General features: G+C 40.1%; 1 protein-coding gene across 11 annotated transcripts in view; it reads right to left on the bottom strand.

Annotated features, from left to right (window-relative positions):
• The window catches only part of Acaca (acetyl-CoA carboxylase alpha), a 262246-nt gene that overhangs the window by 148085 nt on the left and 91791 nt on the right, over positions 1–22370 (bottom strand). For all 11 annotated transcript variants that reach the window (XM_087574065.1, XM_087574066.1, XM_087574067.1 and 8 more), the window contains 9 exons: positions 21791–21900; positions 20411–20492; positions 18630–18728; positions 16037–16143; positions 12917–13027; positions 6223–6432; positions 3440–3610; positions 1373–1534; positions 883–1046 (listed from right to left, as the gene is read on the bottom strand). In XM_087574065.1, the coding sequence (XP_087430191.1) occupies positions 883–1046; positions 1373–1534; positions 3440–3610; positions 6223–6432; positions 12917–13027; positions 16037–16143; positions 18630–18728; positions 20411–20492; positions 21791–21900 (1216 nt within the window). The remainder of the gene's footprint in view (positions 1–882; positions 1047–1372; positions 1535–3439; positions 3611–6222; positions 6433–12916; positions 13028–16036; positions 16144–18629; positions 18729–20410; positions 20493–21790; positions 21901–22370) is intronic.

Here is a 22370-nt window from a genome sequence, read left to right as displayed (position 1 = left end):
TCCAGAGGTCCTGAGTTCAATTCCCAGCAATCACATGGTGGCTCACAATCATCTGTAATGGGACCTGATGCCCTGTTCTGGTGTGTCTGAAGACAGCGACAATGTACCCACATACATGAAATAAATAGGTGAATCTTTAAAATAAATAAATAAATGTCAGGACACCATGGGACTGGTGGTCAATAACACTAAATATCGGAAAGTGCTAAGATTGCATAGTTTAAAAGATTAGCACCAAAAAAAAAAAAAAAAAAAAAAAAAAAAAAAAAAAAAAAAGATTAGCACCAGAAACACCAGAAATAAAAAATGGCAAGACTATGAGGTGATTAAAATGCCAAAACCTTGATTCCACAAGGCATACATATATCAAAGCAGCATGTGGTATACCATTAAATATATAGCTACATATATGTGTAGGTATATATACACACATACCTTTATATACACACATGTAAATTTTACCTGTCAAATTAGAAAATTGAATGGTGTGAGTTGCTCACAGCTATATAATGAGGTCCTGGATGAACACGCAGAACCTAAGGAGCACTGTATACTACCTACAACTTACCTGATACCAAATTCATGGTCAAGAATCTGCCCTCTCCCCAGTAATATTACCATTATTGTAAAAACAAAAACAAATCCAACATTAAGGCAAATAACTTCACTTTCAAAAACAAAATGAAACCAAAAAGTAAACACCTTGCAAAGACTCAGAAAGAAACAGATCTGCCAAATACTACAGAACAGAGCACAGCATGAATTCAAGCACGATATGTATTTCTTCACACAAGCTCTCCATAGCAGATAAAGATGGTCAATACCTTCACTGAGAATTAGCCATTTTATTAAACAAAAGGCATGAAATCCCATTATACTCACGAAATTGCTTCTTCTCTGTTTTCTCCCCAGGAAAAGCAGTGACCGAACTGAGAATCAGCAAATTCATGAAGTCCCCCAGCAGCAGCAACACTGAAATAACCCCAAACATTCTTATTGCTGCGAAAATTAAGTTCCTGAACTGTTCCAGAGCTGGGCTTAAACCCCTGTTAGAGGATGAAGAACAAAAGAGACTACATTTAGTGGCAGAGAAAAGAGCATTGATACTCAGTGTTCAGGCTCTGGGTTCATTAAGCACAGTTGACCCAAAACCATGCAAGCCAAGGTCCAGAGCTATAGTGCACAAGGCCCAGAGCAACGACCCATGGATGCTCCCTGAGTGACTTAAGGGATATTAAATGGCCAATGCAGCAACCATCATGCATCTACTTTCAAAATCATCTAAATTTCCCTCTCAAAACCCAGTCCAAGACTTTAAAAGCACACCTTCAGACACCTGTCTTAACATTAAACCTTTTAAGTGAAGGGTTACCTCATCTGGGTTTTCACTGGTGATCCGAGCAGCAATCACATGGCCCCTTGGGCAAGGAACATGAGCAGAATTTTCAAAATCAATGGGAGCATCACCCCAAGGAGATACCCCATACATCATACGAATATCCTTGATCCTAAATAGAGGGATCCCCATGGCAATCTGAAAGGCAATAAGACACATGTCATTTACCACAGTCCCTTTTCTTAGCAGAGAGAAGCTATCAAAATACCTAAGAGTCCGCATATTTTGGAATTACTACTAAAGCATTCTTTTGTAATCTGCATTCTACAACTAAGTTACATAAAATGGAACACATCGCTAAGGGTTATTTGCTAGGATCATTCCCCTTTCCTAAAATGTCTCCAAATTCCTACTGCAACAGACATTTTCCTCTGCTGTCATTTCTCCATGGGGGATGAGAATAAAATTATCTAAAACAGGCAAGAAGTTCAAACAGGTAAAAACCCTTAACAACACTATAGCTGTCTCTCATGCTGTAAACCACTGGAAAGAGTAAAGAAACCTTTAGTCATTTACTTGGGTGGCTACTCCTATAAAGGGAGGACATGAGAACTAACTGAGAAGGGATATGATCAACATGCATAAAAACACCATAGTCAAACCTTGTTTGTTCTGAGACCAGGTCTTACTAGGTAGACCTGGCTGGTCTAGAACTTGCTATGCAGACCAGGCTGACCTTAAACTCACAGAGATCTGTCTGTCTCTGTCCCTGGAGCACTAGAATTAATGGTATGTGCCAGCACCCCAGGAAAAGCCTGTTATTTTATAACATTAATATACCCTAATAAGAGCCAATGAGATAGTTCAACAAATAAAGTCACTTACTGCCAAGGCAAATGACCTGAATTTAATCTCCAGAACCTATGGTGGGAGGAGAGAACCAACTCCCAAAAGTTGTTTTCTACCTTCCAAATACATGCTATGGCATGCACATCCATATAACAAAAACAAATGTTTTTAAAAATGTAAAGAAACCCACAAAACCCTTTTTCAGTGGGAACCTGCAAGATGTTCTTATTATAAGCCAAAACTAGGTCATATAAGATTATCAGCTAGCTACTCAGAAGCCTGAGATAAGAGGACTTCTTGAGATTAGCTGATTAATTGCCATACTAAATTCAGCATCAATACAGTCTCTCCAGACAGCAGGGACCACCAGGTTGACTTAGAGGGATGGACCAGCCTAGAGTGGAAATAAAGCAGGCAAAATAATATAAAATCTTATCATTTGCTTCTACTCTTTACCATACTATTTGTTTCCCAGGCTGGAAGAAGATGACAGAATTAATAGCTACCACTTTATATACTATTTTTGCAACACATGCTACTACAGTCCACCTCATCCAGAGTTGTTTCAATAGATAAACTAGAATTAAAAACGGGAGCTAATACCAAAGTCACAGAATTTACTATAAGCAAATAATTAAACAAAGCAAATTGTTCTTTAAATTTTTTATTAATTAAAAAAGTATGTGTAGGGCCAGAGAGATGGCTCAGTGGTTAAGAACACTGACTGCTCTTCCAGAGGTCCTGAGTTCAATTCCCAGCAACCACATGGTGGCTCACAACAATCTGTAATGGGATCTGATGCCCTCTTCTGGTGTGTCTGAAGACAGCTACCATGTACTTATATATAATAAATAAATAAGTCTTTAAAAAAAATAAGTATGTGCATAAATGTTTTACCTACACATCTATACAACACGTGCAGTGACTGAAGAAGCCAGGAGAGGGCAACAGATCCCCTGAAACATGATGACGGACTGTTGTGCAGTGCACCAAGTAGGTATTGGGACTCCATCTGTGACCTCTGCCAGTACTCTTAACCAAAGAGCCATCTCTCCAGCCCCAGAGCAGACTGATTTTAAAGTTTCTTCTCAAAACAGTTTATTGACTGTGTTTATCTGCAAGATACACCAGAAAACTAACCCATGCCACATAATCAAAATTTATGAGAAATAAAAATAGGTAAGGCTCTTGCTTATTTATACTTTTCTTAAAATTCCCTCAGCTCTAACTTGAGTCCATGTCAGGGTGACTCACCTGGAGCTGTGCTGCAGGAAGATTGACATCAGCCACCATCTCTGTACAAGGATGTTCAACCTGTAGCCGAGGGTTCAGTTCCAAGAAGTAGAAGCTTCCGTCCTGGCTGTACAAGTATTCCACAGTCCCAGCGCTCACATAACCAACCATTTTGGCAAGTTTTACAGCACACTTTAGGAAGATGAGACACCGTGAGTCTATCACTTGTCCAGCTGCTGTGTCACTTTACATACAGCTAGTTGTCAACCACCCGGTACTTAGATAAGTCACCCAAAATTCTGACCCACATTCAAGAAAATCATACCCACTCTAATTACTATGTAATGCCCCGAGATAAGAAACTCGGTGAAAAAGTGGGAGAAAAGAGTGTTTTCGCATCAGATCATAAGCAGTCTCCCTTTAGACCAAAGGGCACAAAGGCAAACAAAGATGGTGGTAAACTCCTCAATGACTCCTAGTTCCCAGGATTCCCAATATGTTCCTGTTCTTAGGAACATTCCACCAGCTAGAGATTGGGTTTTCTAATCTCTCATGTAGCTAGTGACTCATTTCCTATAGGGACCATGTCTTCACCAACAGGATTCGAGACTGGTAAGTGAGATGTATAACATATAAATCAGATTTCAATCATGTAGATAAGAACATGTAAAGAATGGCAAATCAAAATAGGGTCACTGTATTTTTTGGATCTTTTTATTTTATATAGTAATTTAACCTGTATCCTAACCAGAATGTTCATTTAGAACTGCAGATGGAATGATGCTATTTTCAAAAATAAAATCTGTGATGCTAGTTTAGCAATAAGGTTAACACGGAAACACACTGCAGATTGGAAAGCTAGGAGGTGAGCTCCTTGTTATAGAACACATTTAATAGATTATTTCCTACAAAATGTAATGCTTGCTCCATATTAACTAAGTATGAAAAAGTAATAAGGACTATGGCTGTACTTTAGTGGACAGAGTACTTGCTTAGCATGCCCAAGGCTCTGGGTTCAAATCCCTAGCACCACATAAACCAGGTGTGGTGACACATACCCTGAGAGGGGTGAAGGTGAGGCAGGAGGATCAGAAGTTCAAAACTATCCTCAGCTACATACAGAATTTGAGCCCCACCTAAGATACATAAAACTCTTCATCTAAAAGAAATTACTGCATTTGATTATTCCAACTGGAAGCTGAGTATATGTAAACAGCCTGGAAGGTTACCAAATAATTGAGAGAATTACATTTCTGAACAGCCCACAAGCCTGGCCTCCAAAATATGTGACTAAAGTCCGAATTAATGTTTGTACTTCTAATCCCTCACCAGCAGGAATTAGGCTATGAAACTTCACCCAAAGGAGGCAGTCTGAAAAACCCATGTTACAGAAATTGAACAGGGAAAACCTATGCCCAGAATCAATTCAGATGTCTTATAGGACCCTCTCTCTAGCTGCCTGGAAGTGAGTGTTCTGCCAGCCGTCTTCAGATGAAGATGCAGAGCTCTCAGCTCCTGCCCCATGCCTACTCGGATGCGGCCATGCACCCAACTTGATGATAATGGACTGAACTTCTGAACCTGTAAGCCAGCCCCAATTAAATGTTGTGCTTTATAAAACTTGCCTTGGTCATGGTATCTGATCACAGCAGTAAAACCCTAAGATAGCCATTCTTCCATTAAAAAAAACAAAAACAGGGGTTGGGGATTTAGCTCAGTGGTAGAGCGCTTGCCTAGGAAGCGCAAGGCCCTGGGTTCGATCCCCAGCTCCGGGAAAAAAAAAACAAAAAAAAACAAAAACAAAAACAAAAAAATATGTTCACTTCCCTAAGCACAATTATGACCAAGGCACACTTCGTGACAAAGAAATTCTTTTTTTAATTATTATATTTATTTGTTTTTAAGATTTATTTATTTATTATATATAAGTACATGGTAGCTGCCTTCAGACACACCAGAAGAGGGCATCAGATCCCATTGCAGATGGTTGTGAGCCACCATGTGGTTGCTGGGAATTGAACTCAGGACCTCTGGAAGAGCAGTCAGTGTTCTTAACCACTGAGCCATCTCTCCAGCCCCCAAGAAATTCTTTATACAAAAGTATGAAATACCTAAGTTCACAGATACCTAGATGACATTGTAAGATAATGAATTTGAATAATCAGCTACAGATAGCTTCTTTTTAGACAAGGCCTCACAATATAGCACAGGCTAGCCTAGAACTCTTCATCTTCCAACCTCAGCCTCCCAAGGGCTGGAATCCTAAGTGAGTCACTGTACCTGGCACAGTATTTGATGTTAATCAATCCAACAAACGACAAGCCACCTGCATTTCATGAACTTTGTTAAGATCTTAACATGCTTCTCTTATTTATCTTACTCAAGATAGCATGTTAATTTTCCATCCATCCACCCACCCACCCATCCATCCATTCATCCATCAGTTAGTTTTGTTAAAACAGGGTTTCTCTGTGTAGCTTTGGACACCCTGGAACTTTCTCTGTAGACCATACTATCCTCAAACTCAGAAAGATCCACCTGCCCATGTCTTCCACATGCTGGGATTAAAGATGTGTGCCACAACCTCACGGCTCTTTTCTTATACTTTTTAAGTATTAACTATATTTAGACTTTGTAAGTTTCTTGACAATTTTCCTAAAAGAATAACATAAAATGTTCTACAGAAAAAGAAAAAACCTTATCCATTATCTAGAGTCCTGACTTGTATTTCTTCCACTCCTGTAAGAGTATCTGAGCTGCGTGTGTCTGTGTAGGAAAATAATGAAGGAATTTAATAGGCACACCTGTTCCATGTGTTCAAATACTGCTGGGGTAGCAATAGCAGCAGGAGCTTCTTCAATGATCTTCTGATGCCTGCGTTGTACAGAGCAGTCACGACCAAACAAAGAAATTGCATTGCCATACTGATCCGCCAGAATCTGGACCTCCAGATGACGAGACTGTTTTGCTAATCTCATTACAAATATAGGTGATCCAGGGACTTCAGCTTGAACCTGTGTTAGAAAAGGAAACAAGATTCTTATGTAATAAGGATTTTTTTCTATATTAAAACGTTGCTTTGATTTCAATAAGCAGATGCCTAGAAATTCAGGGACTACGTTAACAGTGGGAATACAGAGCAAAAGTACAGTCCATGCCTTTGTCTATCTTTAATGTGCTGCATTCTTAGTTATAGCACCCATATTAATGAATATGAAAACATCAAACACCCAGTATGTTAAAATGGCAAACAAAATACTTGAAACATATACATAGCCAAATCCCACAATAGGGCAAAAATACTGCCATCCACTCAGACAATCACACACATGTGGACCTTGCTCCTAACTAGCTGCTTTCCTAATTACATCACACAGTGCTGAGGTCAAACGTCTTCCATCCTGAGTTGTGAGAAACACTGTCAGTAGGCACGAGAATCTTAAATTACCAATTACTTCTGCATTTCAAATATATCTCAATGTTTTCTAGTTTCCAGAATGTCTACTGAGATTTTAACTATTGCTCCTCCTCCTCCTCTTCCTCCTCCTCCTTCTCCTTTATCTTCTTCTTCCTCCTCCTCCTTCCTTCTTTTCCTTCTCCTTCTTTCTCCTCCTCCTCTTCCTCTTTTATCCCCTTCTAGAATCTCACTGTGTAGCCCTGAGATCCACCTGCTTTTCCTTCTGTGTCCCCTGTGCAGAATTGAAGCTGTGTGACTCCATGCCTGTTAACTGTTAATCGTCTTAGCCTTTTGAAAGTAATCTTTATGCTCCGACAGCTTTCAGATTGTATGTAAGTGTCTGTCTGTCTTTTTCTTTTCTTTTTCATGTGGTGTGTGTGTGTGTGTGTGTGTGTGTGTGTGTGTGTGTGTGTGAGAGAGAGAGAGGGGGGGGGTGAGGGGCAGGGGAGGTATGTGTTGGGGGAGGCAGGCAGATTTATTAATAAGCTTAGATGTGGTTTTCCTTGTACTCAGCATGCCTGAGGCTCAACAGGGTTTTTTTGTTATTTGAGCTTGGCAGCTTTTATTAGTTTGAAAAAAATTCTTGGACATTATCTCTTCAGATGCAGCCTTCTGCTCCAGTATTTCTTCAACTATTGCTGTTCCATTCTCTTCCTCATCTGTGAGTCTTAAAAGGCATGATACTAGAGACCATCAGCTTACCCTGTGTCTGTATACTCTAGCTTTTCTACTTCAGTTTGCTATCTACAAAAGATACTTCAAACTCTGTGGCCTGCTGAAAATGTCAACTTCTCAACGTGCTCCAGATGGTCAGCTTCTCGGTTCTTGTGCTTCTTGCAATCATGGGAATACCATCTGGTCACTCAGGTGCTCTCCTTCCCAAGTCTAGGGATTAGTGCTGACTGAAAGTGTAGACAGCCTCAAGGGAATGTGCTCATTTCTGCTGGACGTGGTCTCTCATCCTCCAATGGACTTTTCAGTACAGTACACAGCATAGACCAAGCTTCTTTAACAACGTCCTTAGAGGGTGAGGGCAAAGACGCATGTCTTCTTGACGTCTCGGCTCCAATATATGTACATCACTTTGGCCAACTAACGGTGGTCTAAGCAAACCACAAAAAAGGGTGATAAGCCAAAAAGTGAGGAAAGAGATGCCACCTCTTCATGGGAAGAAAGGCAAAGTCACATTGCAAAGGGTGTACATATAGGAATGGGAGGAGTTATTGCGGCCATCTCTGCAAACAATGTACTATGGTCCACCTTGTGGCCACAATAATTGACATACCTCCCACATGCAAGTTAGACTCACCCCTCCCCAGACCCCCAAAGTCTCATGCAATCAGGTCATCAGGCTTGACCTTCACTGCTCTCATGACTCATGTCCAGAAACAAGAGTCCCCTTCCCTTCAGCTCCTCAGTCACAGCCTCTTCATCCAAAGACCTGAGAACTAAAGAGACAAGTTATCTGCTCCAAACCCCATGCTTAAGGATGCAATTGGGAGGAAGAACTGTGTTTCTTGTTCAAATGGGAAGGATTGGAGACACTTGGTGGTTGCTGGTTTCACAGCGGTCTTAAAATCCAAATAAGGTATATGTTGTTGGTTTCCCTTACTCAAAGAACAGAAATTTATTTATTTTTAAAAATTTTTAGGGATTTTATGCATGTGGATGTTTTGCTTGCATTTATGCCTATGCACCGCATGCATGCCTGTTGTTTGAGAAGGGCAAGTAGAGGCATGAGATCCCCTGAGACTGGCTGTGAGCTACCACGTGAGTGCTGCAAAGCAAAGCCAAGCCTCTGGGAAAGAAGTCAGTGCTCTTAACTCTGAGCCATTCTCCAGCCCCTTCTGCTTTTGAGACAGTGTCTCAAGTAGCCAGGCTGGGTTCAAACTCAGTATGTATCTGAGGATGACCTAGAACTCCTAATCCTCTTTTGCTTCCTTGAATGCTGAGAGTACAGGCATCTACAACCACACACAGTTTATGTGATGCCGGGAATCAAACCTGGAACCTCGTGCATGCTAAAATAAGCATGTTATCAACTGAGGTGCACTCCCAGCCACTCATCTTTTATACTTATATTCAGCATTAATAGACACTTTTAATATTTTGTTTTGAGATCTTCTTAATCAGATTCATGACTTGATGAATTACATTATATTTTTAAGTTTTTTAAATTATTATTATTGCTGTTGTTATTATTTAACTATATGTGTGATATGTGTGATAGTATATGCACGAGAGTCCAAGAGGCCAGACGAAGGCATCAGATGTCCCTGAGCTAGAATTACAGGCAGTTGTCACTCACCAAATAGTGCTGGGAACTGAACTCTGGTACTCTACAAGAGCAGTATATGTTGTAAACAGCAAAGTCATCTCTCCAGCTCTGAATTACATTATCTTTTAAGTTATCTCAGATAAAAGTTTTTGCCAATTATCCCATTACTACAGAACATGGGCCATCTTCTTTTCAAATTCAATTAATAATTGAATTAATACTCTACTATTTTCTAGCCCCATTAGTAGTGTTCTCACTGTCCCTACAACATTATCCACACCCTTCTCAGAATATTTAGCCCATGAGCTAATTAGCTAAAGGCAGGGTCACCTGTTTCATGGTAGCATCATACCTTTTGCTATCAAGTCCTGTGTCCCTCATGAATTTACAGTAGTTTCCCTTTATTGTGTTTGTTTGTTTGTTTGTTTGTTTGTTTGTTTGTTTGGCAGTACTAGGGATTGACTCTAGGGCCTAACGTATGCTAGGCAAGCATCCTATGACTGGCCAATGGCTTTAGCTAGCAGACTTAAAAACAATACAGAAAAAAAGCGTAGTGACAGTTTTTTGAGCTGGACTTAGCTGGTAAACCTACAACTAAGCACTGTTGTTACCTAGCAGCTCAACTAGGGTTTGATTGTCTATAAAGACCCACTGACATAATCAAATACGGTGCTGACAGACACCTAGTAGGATTCAGAGGCCTTAGCTGAAAGGACTCTTTTCTGCTTCATATGGTTTCTCTTTCTCTAGTAGGTAGAATGGATTCCACATGGGACAGTGGAGGGCTCATTCCAATTAGGCAAGGTATATGAACTTCATGATCACTTGAAATGTAAGCTTCAGACTTTCTGCTTCCTTTTGTTGTTCAAAATAAATTGAAAGAACGGTTGGGACTCAAAGAGTGAAGAAGAGGATTTCTCTTCTTGATGATGAGAGACGGTCATATACTGTAGAGTAAAAATCATATACAGATGCTTTCATGGTCATCTCTGCAACTAATGCATTGTTCTTTTCTGTATTTTTTGGTCTTTTTGTCTCTTTTTATTCTTGAGTCTAAATTTTCTTCTATTTTCCAAAGACTGATTCTTCCTTTATCTAATATGCTATTTAATTCTTATACGATGTCTTAATTTCAGTTACTGCATTTTCAGTATTAGGATGTTTCTTTTTTTTATGATTTCTAATTCTCTGCCAAAATTCTCAGCGTTGTCTTTAACTTTCTTAAATGTACTAGGCATAGTTACTCCAAGGTCCTTGCCTGACAGCTCTATTATCGAATTCCTCTTTGGATCTGTTTCTGCTGACTTTTGTTCCTGGTTTTGAATCATGCACTTTATATACCTACTTACTTTTAATTGTGTTTTATATACCACATGAAAACTTAGTAATAATTTGAAGTTCTATATATAATCTTCCTCTGAAGAGGATGGGCATTTGCTTTGAGCACACAGAGTTGTAGAAGTACTGACAATTGTAAACATAATACCTAAATCAAACTGAGTGCTCTGAATCTGAGCTTTAGTTCTTCCTATGAGGGTTGGTCTACTTCTTGTTCACTCTTCCTCCAGTCCTTTAGGATCCCAATATAAATATAAGAGTCCTTGGAGCCTCCAAAACTACTTGTTCAACCATCATTAAAGTCTAAATTTCATCTTCTTAGTCTTATAAGACAAATGAAAATTCTAACCATTTTGTAGAGTTTTTTCCTTTCTCTTTGAGGAAGAGGCTGTTTTTTGAGGTAAGTTCCTACTATGTAGTCAAGGCTGCCCCTAAGGTAACAGCCTCCTGCTTCAGACTCCTGAGTGCTGGTGTTGGTATGGAAGCTAACGTCCCAAGCTGGTTGTTGTATCTTGAACTGGAAGGTATCTTTGTGGGAAAAAGAAAATCTTCAATTCCCAGACTCACCTCTGAATATTTTTCTCCTCTTATAATTCTTGGTTTTGGTCTTTGTTTTATTTTGTTTTGATTGTTGTTGGTTTTTTGAGATGAGTTCTTCTGTATAGCTTTGGCTGTCCTGGAACTTGATCTGTCGGCTTGGCCTTGAATTTAGAGATCAACCTGCCCCTGCCTCCTGAGTGCTGAGATTAAATGTCCACCACTACCCATTTTTTTATAATTCTTTACTATCTTGAAAAACTTCCCAACTCTTCAAACAGACTTTGAAGGTGAGTATATATGCATGCATGTATGTGTGTACATATATATATATAATAAAACCAAGTTTTCCTTTTCTGCTCACTACACTATTTAACTAAGACAAGAATGACCTTAACTTCTGATCCTAACTCTTTGATGATACCACCTTGAACATGTTTAATCTCATCTCGTGTGTGTGTGTGTGTGTGTGTGTGTGTGTGTGTGTGTGTGTGTGCATGCAAGTGCCTGAGTGTATACATCGTTGCTTAGAACACAGGTATACACCACCAAGAATGGTTTATACAGAACCAGGACTTGAACCTAAAGCATCCTGCATGCAAAGCAAATATTCTACCTCCTAAACAATGAAATCAGCTCCATGACTCAGCAGTTTTGGTTGCTTTTTTTAAATGGAAAGATTGCTTTAGCTGGCTATTATGAGAAATTAGGGACTTTCACATAAAACAAATTCTTAGTGTTCGAGAGTCTTCATATACTTAATTCCAAACTACAATGCAGTTATGAAATATCTGTGTTATCATTGATTAAAATAATTTTACATTAGGAGAGCAAATCTTTTTACAGAACTCCATGAAACATTAATTTAACTACAAAATTAAACTTTACAAAAGGAACATAATGAAAAAGACAGGTAATATTAAACTTCTTACATTCAAAATAAAATGTAGTAAGACAATAGATTTTTAATTTTCTTTATCAAATCATAGCTTTTCCTCTTACTTCCTAATAACCAAGCAAGAAATTTGCCACTGTATGGTTTTTGAAAAGGGAGTGGGGCAAGTAAAAGGTAAGTAGGGGCATCTACACAAAAGGATGGGATGACGTATGAGAAGAAGGGCTAGCAACATGACAAGGTAAGAGCTATGCCCAGTTTTCTTTTTTCTGACACATATTTCCCTGAGTATTGGTAGAAGAGAAAAAAAGAAAAAAGAAGAAGAAAAATCAAGCATGCGAAGGTAACTCGTAGGGCAGAGCAATGAAGAATTCTGCCTCCCCTTCTACATCACCTATAGTAATGGCCACATCAAGCAAGGCTAAGGCAGAGAAACCATGGGATAAGCTCTCTGAGGCACCCATCCCATTAGGTTCCTATGCAAGGGTGGGATGATCTCACAGCATAGACAAGGGTATGGGCTGCTGGCCAAGAAGACAGAAGACATGGTAGAAACTCAAGGGACTCCAGCCAACTTTGCAAGACATAAGTAAAGCCTATCAGAGAGTATGGCCAACACACAGGCAGACTGATGAGGATCATCCCACCCTTACCTACAATATCAAAACAACACGGAGTGTAAGAACACTGTCTCTTCTTGCCATAAGATACTGTGAGCAGCACATACCATGCAGAGAAGAGCTATCGTCTACATTAGAAAAACTAGTGCTTGAATTACATAAGTGAACAGAATTACATTAAATTAGATACCTCATTAATTCTTACCTCCATTCCTATGAATAATCAGGTAAAGACTATGGACAAAGTTTAGATTACATATACATAAAAATAAAAACTTGACATTTTCTATATATCTAAGGTACAGGATAAATTAAATCACTCATCCCTGATATACATGGCAGCTAAAACAAGCAAAATCAACTTGTACTCTACCTGTCTGAAGAGGTTAGGGAAGTCATCTGCATTGTTAACTTTTCTGATTCCCTTCCCTCCTCCTCCCTCTGAGGCCTTGATCATCACTGGATAGCCAACCTCCTCGGCTGCCTTCAGGAAAAAAAAAAAAAAAAAAAAAGAAGAAAAACATTTATATTAGTACAGAAAAGAATTAATATTTTCTCCATTTAAGAATAAGTCACTGAAGAGCTAGGCATAATGGCACGCGCCTTTAATCCCAGTACTCAACAGGCAGAGGCAGGTATATCTCTGAGTTCAAAGCTAGCCTGATCTACATAGAGAGTTCTAGGATAGCTAAGGCTACACAAAGGGAACAAAACAGGAAGGAAGTAAGGAAAGAAAAGAAGAAGGGAGGAAGGAAAAAGGAAAAAAGGAAGGGAAGGAGGGAAAGAAAAGAAAAAAGAGGAAAGAAAGAAGGGGGGAAAGTCACTAGCCAGGCGTGCCTTTGATCCCAGCACTTGAGAGGAAGAAGCAGACATCTCTGTGACTTTGAGGCAAGCCTGGTCTACATAGTGAATTCCAGGACAGTCAGGGTTATGTAGAGAGACCCTGTCTCAAAAATAAATAAATCCTGCAGCCCTACATACTATGCAGCTCACATGTTCCTGAAACTCCTGTCTCCTCTTCAGTTTCATATGCTAAGTTAGCTCAAATTCAAGCTAAAATTGGTTTTCTGACTAATTCTGATAATATTTTGAGATTTTGCTATCTTTAATAAAGGGTAAAGTCAGAAGAAAAAATTCTGGATACTTGGTAAGTTCTGACTTACCAAGTCTTATGTACATGTGGCTTGAAGCTATGCCAGAATGGATAGCTTATATGAGGTCTTCTTAAAAGGTTACTGGGGCTGTCAGAATGGCTAGGCAATGTAGTTATCAGAAGAAATAAGGCAGCTTTTGTATATAATGTCATGGGAAAAAAAATAAAGCCATATTAAAGTAAATTGAGTTACTAAAAATTTTAAATAACCAAATCATTCTTTTATGAAAATATTCCAGATTTTCAAGATTTTGCAACATTGTAAGGATAGCTTTTGAAAGTATGATCAGAAAAGTGTCTTTTTGAGAAAGAACTTTAGCTCTCCGTCCCAGCCTGGCCTTTAACTATGTAGCACAGGCTGGCCTTACGTTCACGGTGATCCTTTTGCCCCAGTCTTCCAAGTACTAAGATTAAAAGACTGTACCACCACACATAACCAGCCCCCCTAAAAACCTAAATTTTAACTTATATCAGTAGATTGCCCACTTAGAGTCCTTTACCGATTCTTGCCTGTTCTCACACAAACAAACTGAATAGGAAGGTAAAGTTTATCAATTGGCATCAGGTGGTAATCAGAGGGAATGGTACAGACAGACAGCACTAGCTACTTCCGGGCTCACTGTCCTGTGGAGTGTACATAATCCATTTCCTTCAAAAGAGAGTTTAGGGTTAGGGGTCGGAGCCTGGAAAGATGGCTCAGCGGTTAGAAGCACTGGCTACTCTCCTAGAGGACTGAGAATTTGATTACCAGCACCCACGTGATGGCTCACAGCCATGTGTTACTCCAGTTACAATGCCTCCCACTGCGTTCATGGGCAATGCACACACCTGATGTGCAGATATACATGCAGACAAATACCTATACAAAAAAAAAAAGTGTTGAAGAGAAAAAACAAAAGATGACCTGCTTTTAGACCTGGCTTTTAGAAGCCAGGAAGGCAGACCTTTTAGAAAATTCGTGTGCAGGGAATTGTGGCACTAGCCTGTAAGCCCAGCACCTTGTAGGCTGAAGCAGGAGGACATGAATCTGAGGCCAACAGTCTATACAGTGAGTTTCAGATTAGCCTGGGCTACAGAATGAAACTCTTGACACAAAACAGAACAAAACAGAGCTAAAAGAAAATAAATGATTAAATTAACAGAGCTGACTTCTTTTTTGGGAGGGTATGGTATTCAAGACATGGTTTCTTTGTAGATCCTTGGCTGCCCTGGAACTTGCTCTGTAGTCTAGGCTGCTCACATGAGTGCTGGGATTAAAGATGGTTTCTTAATGGAGGGTTTCATCACTATCTCTAGACTTTTTATAGTTATAACCAGAAAAAAACAAACTTTTTAATTGATAAACAAAATAACTAGTTCTTTTTCTTTTTGCAAATTTGGAAATGTACTCTTTAAAAAATTACAGCACACAGCATTTTAGAAATGTAAGTGTATTAGGATATTGCTCATTAAAATTATAGGATGATTAACTTCAACAACAAACAATAGAACAAACCCAACTGACTGTTGAGCGTCCTCCTGAATCAACACTATTCAAGCCAGACTAAAATAGCCGATCTTCGTAAGACGCCTCTTGCATTATCCAAGAAGCATAACTGAGGCTAACTAGTTCACAAGTAAAAGACAAACAAACTGGAGGGAACTATAAGGTAATAAAGGGTGATGGTGGGGGTCACATTTCTACGGAGATGGCTAATAGTTAGAGTGGTATCAGCCCACCACACAGAACATAGGCTCCTTGTGAGCTCTCAGCCATGGAATAAGCGAAATGATAAAAGCTCTCTCTCTATGGAGGGAAGTCTGGTTACTCAGCACCACCAATCACCAGGTGTGAGGGAAGAGCCGTTAGCTAACTCTCCGTTCATCCTAACAATTTCATTGTTGCAGTACACATGAGCCATTTTTTTACAAATAGCTCTGTAACAACCTAGCTGCCTACCTTCTCGGTTTTGAGTTCACAGGGGAGGGGATGGTGTTGGCCATCTCTCACACACTAACAGCTGCTGGAGAGGAAGAATCAGTGCCTCCTGAAACCCAATTAACCTCCCAAGACTTGCTCTGCAGACCACCAGTCCTCTTCAAAAGTAAATTATTTAAGTTTAAAGTCACTTTCTCACTCCATACTTAAGAAATATTTATCCTGGGGTTGGGGATTTAGCTCAGTGGTAGAGCACTTGCCTAGCAAGCACAAGGCCCTGGGTTCGGTCCCCAGCTCCGGAAAAAAGAAAAAAAAAAAAATATTTATCCTGTCCTTACAACTCTCCCGTTAGCATGTCATGAACTGCCTTCGAATCCCTGTATTTGTAATTAGAACTGACCGCCCCAGAATCAATAACTTACCTTCAGTCCATCATCCACATCCTTCACATAGCCTTTCTCATACAGATCCTGTGGAACATTTAAGATGCGTTTCGAAAAATCATTTTCTTGCCAATCCACTCGAAGACCTACAATAGACAATAATGGTGTGAGACCATGTATGAGAGCTCACGCCAATTTTCTGCCCCCTCTTAAAAAGGATATGTAGTCTGCACTGGACTCATACTTCATATGTAGTGGAGACTGGTCTTTAACTTGCAATCCTCCTGCCTCTGCTTCCTGATTGCACAGATTACTAACATGTTCCACACACTTGGCTACGTGATACCTTCTGTTAAAACTTATTGTACTGGAAATAGAGAGATGATCTGTTCTTCCAGTCCTGAGTTCAATTCCCAGCAACCACAGTGGCTCACATCCATCTATAACAGAAGCGGATGCCGTCTTCTGGCCTACAGGTGTACAATGCTGATAGAGCACTCATATGTAAAAATAAATAAATAAATAAATAAATCTTTTAAAAAAAAGCTATTGTATTTGCCAAAATTAAAGGCGAATTGGGGAGGGGTTAGGAAGATACAGTAAAGCCTCGACCAGTTCTTGGAGATGGTAGTGTTCAGCTGTAACATGGGCTAGAATTTGGGTGCTCACACTAGAGAGAGCCAGGACAGTGAGCAGGGACTTAGTCACACAAATGCAAGGATTGGGGTGGGAGCAGAGGGAAGGGGAAAAGAGAAAAGCATGGCAGATTTCTCATGGCAACACACAGGCAAACTACCTTCAATGTTTTGAGGCCCGCTCTGGGGCCAGAGGTCTGAGAAATAATTCAGTCTTTACGACCCTTTGGAAATGGGAATGGCGGTTTTATTGGTCTCAGCAGAGTCATGAGGCTATGCTCCCTGAACGTCTTTGCATTCAGCTCCAAGGGGAACACTACAGTCTCTCCATTCAAACAAGAACAAATTCAACCTTTTAAACCATTTGACCCAGCAGGTCTGGAGAGGATATGGCAATCCTCTCCCTGGAGAGCCAGAAGAAGAAGGGTTCAAATCCTTTCAGCCTCAAGACAATGGTCAATCCTATTTTTAGAAGATTTTATTGTGTTCTTTGTGTGTGAGTGAAAAAAGGGTGAAGTTCATATTATTATTATTACTTTTAAAAAACTCCAAAGAATTGGCAAAAATAAATCATTTCTCAATTTTTCTTTTTTTCTTCTTTTTTTTTGGTTCTTTTTTTCGGAGCTGGGGACCGAATCCAGGGCCTTGCGCTTCCTAGGTAAGCGCTCTACCACTGAGCTAAATCCCCAGCCCCTCAATTTTTCTTTTTACCCCTCCGTTTGAGATGAAGGTGACCACTGACCCCATCTTTTGCATCTACACAAAACACTGGCAGGCAGGACACATCTAAGGATCAAGGTTCTTGCTAGTGAACCACATTACTCCTCAGGCACTGCTGCTTATGTCATCTAACAAGCCTGCCCCTGAGAATGCTGAGAACCTACCCCAACCCCTACCAAAATGTGTTTCCAGGAGTGTCTCCAAATCAAGTTAATTGATCATTCCATATCAGTTTAGTAGCTGGACCTAATATTCAACTTATATTCTTAACTATGATAAAAAGCACAGTATTACACTAAGAGATTTTCTTTCTTCTGTTTGTTTGTTTTTCGAGACAGGGTTTCTCTGTGTAGTCCTGGCTGTCCTGGAACTCACTCTGTAGACCAGGATGACCTTGAACTCACAGAGATCCACCTGTTGAGCTGCCTGTGAACTGCCTAGTGTGGGTGCAGAGAACTGAACTTGGATCCCCTGGAAGAACAGAAAACTGTATTAACCACTGAGCCATCTTCCCAACCATTGATAACTATATTCTTTTATTTCTAAAAATATGTATGTATGTATGTATGTATGTATGTATGTATGTATGTATCTATCTATCTATCTATCTATCTATCTATCTATCTATCTATTTTTGAGGTAGGGTCTCTCAAAAAACCCTGGCTGTCCTGGAACTATGTAGACCAGGCTGGCCTTAAACTCAGAGGATCTGCCTGCTCCGGTCTCTTGAATGCTGGGCTCAAAGATGTGTGCCACCAGCCACAGCCTACTCTCCCAGCCCCCACCCCACACCCCAGTAGACATTCTATTTCTTACCAAGTATCTCGATTCAGTCGAGTAATGTGGTTCAGCTTAAGCCCAGGCCACATATTCTACTTATCCTCTCATACCTTATGATATAAAGAAGGAGGTTAGAGAGATGACTTAGTGTGAGGTTCAGAGTTCAGATCTTCAAAACCCAAAAGACAGGAAGATACAGTGGCTGCCTATAATCACAACACTCAGAAGGCAGAGACAGGTGAGAGACCGGGAAAGGCTGGCTAGCTAGAACAGCTGAATCAGGAAGTACGAGGTTGACCAAGAGAATTCCTCAAGAAATAGAGAATGGAGAAGGAAGGCCTTTGACACTTTGGTCTCCACTTCTGACCTGCACATATGCATGTGTATGCGTGTGTGTGTGTGTGTGTGTGTGTGTGTGTGTAAAATGTGCGCACACACAGACATCACATACACATACAAAAAATTAACGAACAAAAAAGCAAGAAATAATGTCTTACCACTGCCACTCCAGGGAAGAGTGGGGATACCTGCAGTTTGAGCCACAATAGACGATGCAATCTTATCCCCCAACGCCCACATGGCCTGACTCGGAGGGCCTAAAGCAAGACAAGAAAGGAGACTTAACAGCAGAATCTCTGCCTCCTTCTGGTGCATATATTTGGTCTTGTAATTATTTTTATATTTGTTTCGTCCCACTTATGGCATATGGTGACCACTATGTTCACTCATCTTTACATTGTTTCTAGAATCCAATGTTGTACACAGGGAAGCCCAATATATCGAAATTCTATCTTTCAATTTCTGAAAAATACAATTTTTGTGAATTGAGCTCCACATTAACCAAGTAAAAAAAGTCATTTCTCTAAAGCAAAGTAAAGCTGGTAAAATGTTAGGGTTTACATTTGAAATATACCTTAGTTGGTCTTAGGAAACCTAACAAAGAGATTTTTCCCCCTTTAATAATCCTCACAAAGCCCCCTTAGCATTGTGGAAGGGCCCTGACACAGAAATAACCATATCCATGTAACCTGCATTTTTCCTTTTGCTATGATAAAAGGAGAAAAGCAGAACAAAATATATTTCAAGGGTAGAATATATCATCTAATATATGAAAATATATAATATATAAATACATATAAATATAGGGTCTGATTCACTGCTAGGTTATCCTAAGAGTTAGTTACTTTTACTATCAAAAACTGATCCTTTTTCTACATGTTATCTTAATGTTAATGGCAAAGTTTTTAAATAGTGTTTCAAAATCAGTCTTTTTCGTATCTCATACTAAAGGACTCAGTAACAGAAAACACCATCAAGTTAAAAAAAAAAAAAAAAAAAAAAACAGGAACAACTTAAGAAATTAAGGGATGCCAGGTATTGGTGGTATTGCCTTGGGAGGCAGAGGCAGACAGATCTCTGAGTTTGAGGCTAGCCTGGTCTAAAGTTCCAGGACAGCCAGGGTTATACAGAGAAATCCTGTCTTAACTAAATTATGAACACAGTGGAGCACGTGCCCCTGTGGTGCAGCGGGGCATCTTTGGAGAACATGCCCAAGAGTGCTATAGCTGGGTCTTCAGGTAGAAGCCCAACAAGCAGTTGGCAGATGCAGATACTAATGCCCAATCATTGGACTGAAGTTAGGGAACCTGTGATTGAATTAGGAAAAGGCTGGAAGAAGCTGAGAAGAAGTGCCACCCCATAAGAGGACCAGCAGTCAACTAACCCAGGCCCCTGAGATCTCTCAGACAGTAAGTCACCAACCAGGCAGCATTTACTAGCTAGTCTGAGGCCCCGACACATACACAGCAGAGGACTGCCTGGTCTGGCCTCAGTGAGAGAAGATGCACCTAACTCTTGAGAGTCTTGAAGTCCCAGGATGTGGGGAGGCCTAGCAGGGGAAGGGGGACATCCTCTTGGAGACTGGGCGGAAGAGAAATGGGATGAAGAACTGTGGGAGGACAGACCGGGAAGGGGGTAATGACTGGACTGTAAAAAAATAAAAGTAATTTTAATAAAAAGAAGTAAATTAATTAAGGAGTTTTTAAAAGGTGAAGAAATTATTCTTTTTTTTTTTTTCTTTTTTTTTCGGAGCTGGGGACCGAACCCAGGCCCTTGCGCTTGCTAGGCAAGCGCTCTACCACTGAGCTAAATCCCCAACCCCCGTGAAGAAATTATTCTAAGAGTTGCTTACTGTTTTAAAAACATACGAAAGTAAGACTACAAAGTAGAATATGGAGAAAACACAAGAAGGACAGGAACAGAGTAGCCCATAACTTACCCATGAAAGCAATGCCATTTTTTAAGAGTAGCTCCGGGAGCTTGGGGTTCTCGGAGGCATGACCCCAGCCAGCCCACACTGCCTGCAGCAGAATAACAATGTGAATCATTCTTAATAGTGATACCCAGAAGCTACAAACTGCCTTACTGTATCCAGGCCAGCCCTCCTAGATGTGGTTCAACAGTTCTGCGGCAACCCAGTGGTTAATTCAACTGCCATGCCCAACTGCTGGCAAACCTTCCTTCCACAGAATAACAATAAGCAGTTGATTACAGAAAAAACCTTCAAGAGGGCAAGACCAAGCAGAATCAGAAAAAAGCATAAGTCTTGCTCTTTAGGAAATGCAATTCACGGGGTTGGGGATTTAGCTCAGTGGTAGAGCGCTTGCCTAGAAGCACAAGGCCCTGGGTTCGGTCCCCAGCTCTGAAAAAAAGAAAAGAAAAAAAAAAGGAAATGCAATTCACAACCTTTGAGCTAGGCTCTCTAGAACTTTCTAAAGAAACCCTGACCATCTTCACAGTCTGGCCACCCTACTCTGCCTTCCTGTCTAGTGGTGAAAAGTCACAAGAGTCTAGCAGTAGTTCTCAATCTGTGGGTCTCAACCTCTTTGGGGGTGGAGCAACATTTTCACAGGGATCACATAAGATCATTAGAAAACACAGATTTACATCATAACAGTAGCAAAATTAGAGTTATGAAGTAGCAACAAAGTAATTTACGGCTGGGCCAGCACCACATGAAGAACTGTAGTAAAGGGTCCAGCACAGGAAGGGTGAGAACTACTTCATTAGAGACTTTCCCCTCATTGGGCTTTACGGTATTTACTCTAAACTTCAGGGCATGATGTGGAAGAAGAAATAATTTTCTAAAGCAGCACCATATTGTAGCTTAGATACTCTTTAGGAAATATTCTTGTATTCACTTGAGATGGCCTGGAGGTGAGATTCACAGAATAAAAAGATTCTGAAAAATCTTTCTCAACATTCTATTTTTATTGTCTTTATTTTTAATTATGCCTTCCTTTCCATGTCTTCTTTCCTTGTCTGTTTTAATTATTTCATATAAAGGCATTTACACATTTTTCCAGGGCTGGAGAGATGGTTCAGCAATTAAGAGCACTAGGTGCTCTTACAGAGGTCCTGAGTTCAGTCCCTAGCACCCACCTGACAGCTCACAACTGTCAGTATCTCCAGTTCCTAGGGATCCAACACCCTCACATACACACACATGCAGGCAAAACATCAATGTACATAAAATAAAAATGATCCACTATTTCTTTTTTTAATGCCAAGAAGAGATTTTGCATTAAGTTCTCTGGGCACAAATCCACCCTTCTGACTAAGTGTGAAATGTGTGGGCTTGCTTCGCGAAGGTCCTTACCTGTACAGGTATCCTTTTCGCAATATCAAGAATCAATTCCACATTTGCATAATTGTTGTTGTTTGCTCCTCCAGGCACTGGAACATAGTGATCCGCCATCTTAATGTATTCTAAAAACACAAACGAACTAATGAGGAAAGCATACATGACAGCAAAACTATGGCGAGGACAGAGGCTATTCTCAATAACCAAAGAATAAATGGCATAATTTAAAAATAAAATTAGTAGGATAATTTCTGTATCTTTTGTTAGAGATTCTGATTTTAAACCACATATTAAAGAATCACCTAAAGCAGTAGTTTTCAAACATTTCCCTTCAAAGTTAGTGTTTGCTTCTTCTCTCTAGGAGGGAACATGGTAATTCCGAAAGAATTAGACTACATATTCAGAAGGTAATAACACTATTTTTACAAAGTCAAGTTCAGGGAAATATAGTGACACACAGCTGCAACCCCAGCATTCAGCAAATGGAGGAAAGAAATGCCAAGTCTGCGACCAGCCCGGGCTGCAGAGTAAATCCTTGCCTCAGATTTTTAAAACAAAATCACCCACTGTCTATCTTGATAAGAAGCTCATGCTC

Source organism: Rattus norvegicus, chromosome 10 (genome assembly GCF_021556685.1).
Source record: "Rattus norvegicus strain SHRSP/BbbUtx chromosome 10, alternate assembly SHRSP_T2T, whole genome shotgun sequence".
In the NCBI taxonomy this organism is placed as follows: domain Eukaryota; kingdom Metazoa; phylum Chordata; class Mammalia; order Rodentia; family Muridae; genus Rattus; species Rattus norvegicus.
Note: the sequence above shows the minus strand (reverse complement) of the source record. Positions and strands in the feature narration are given on the sequence as shown.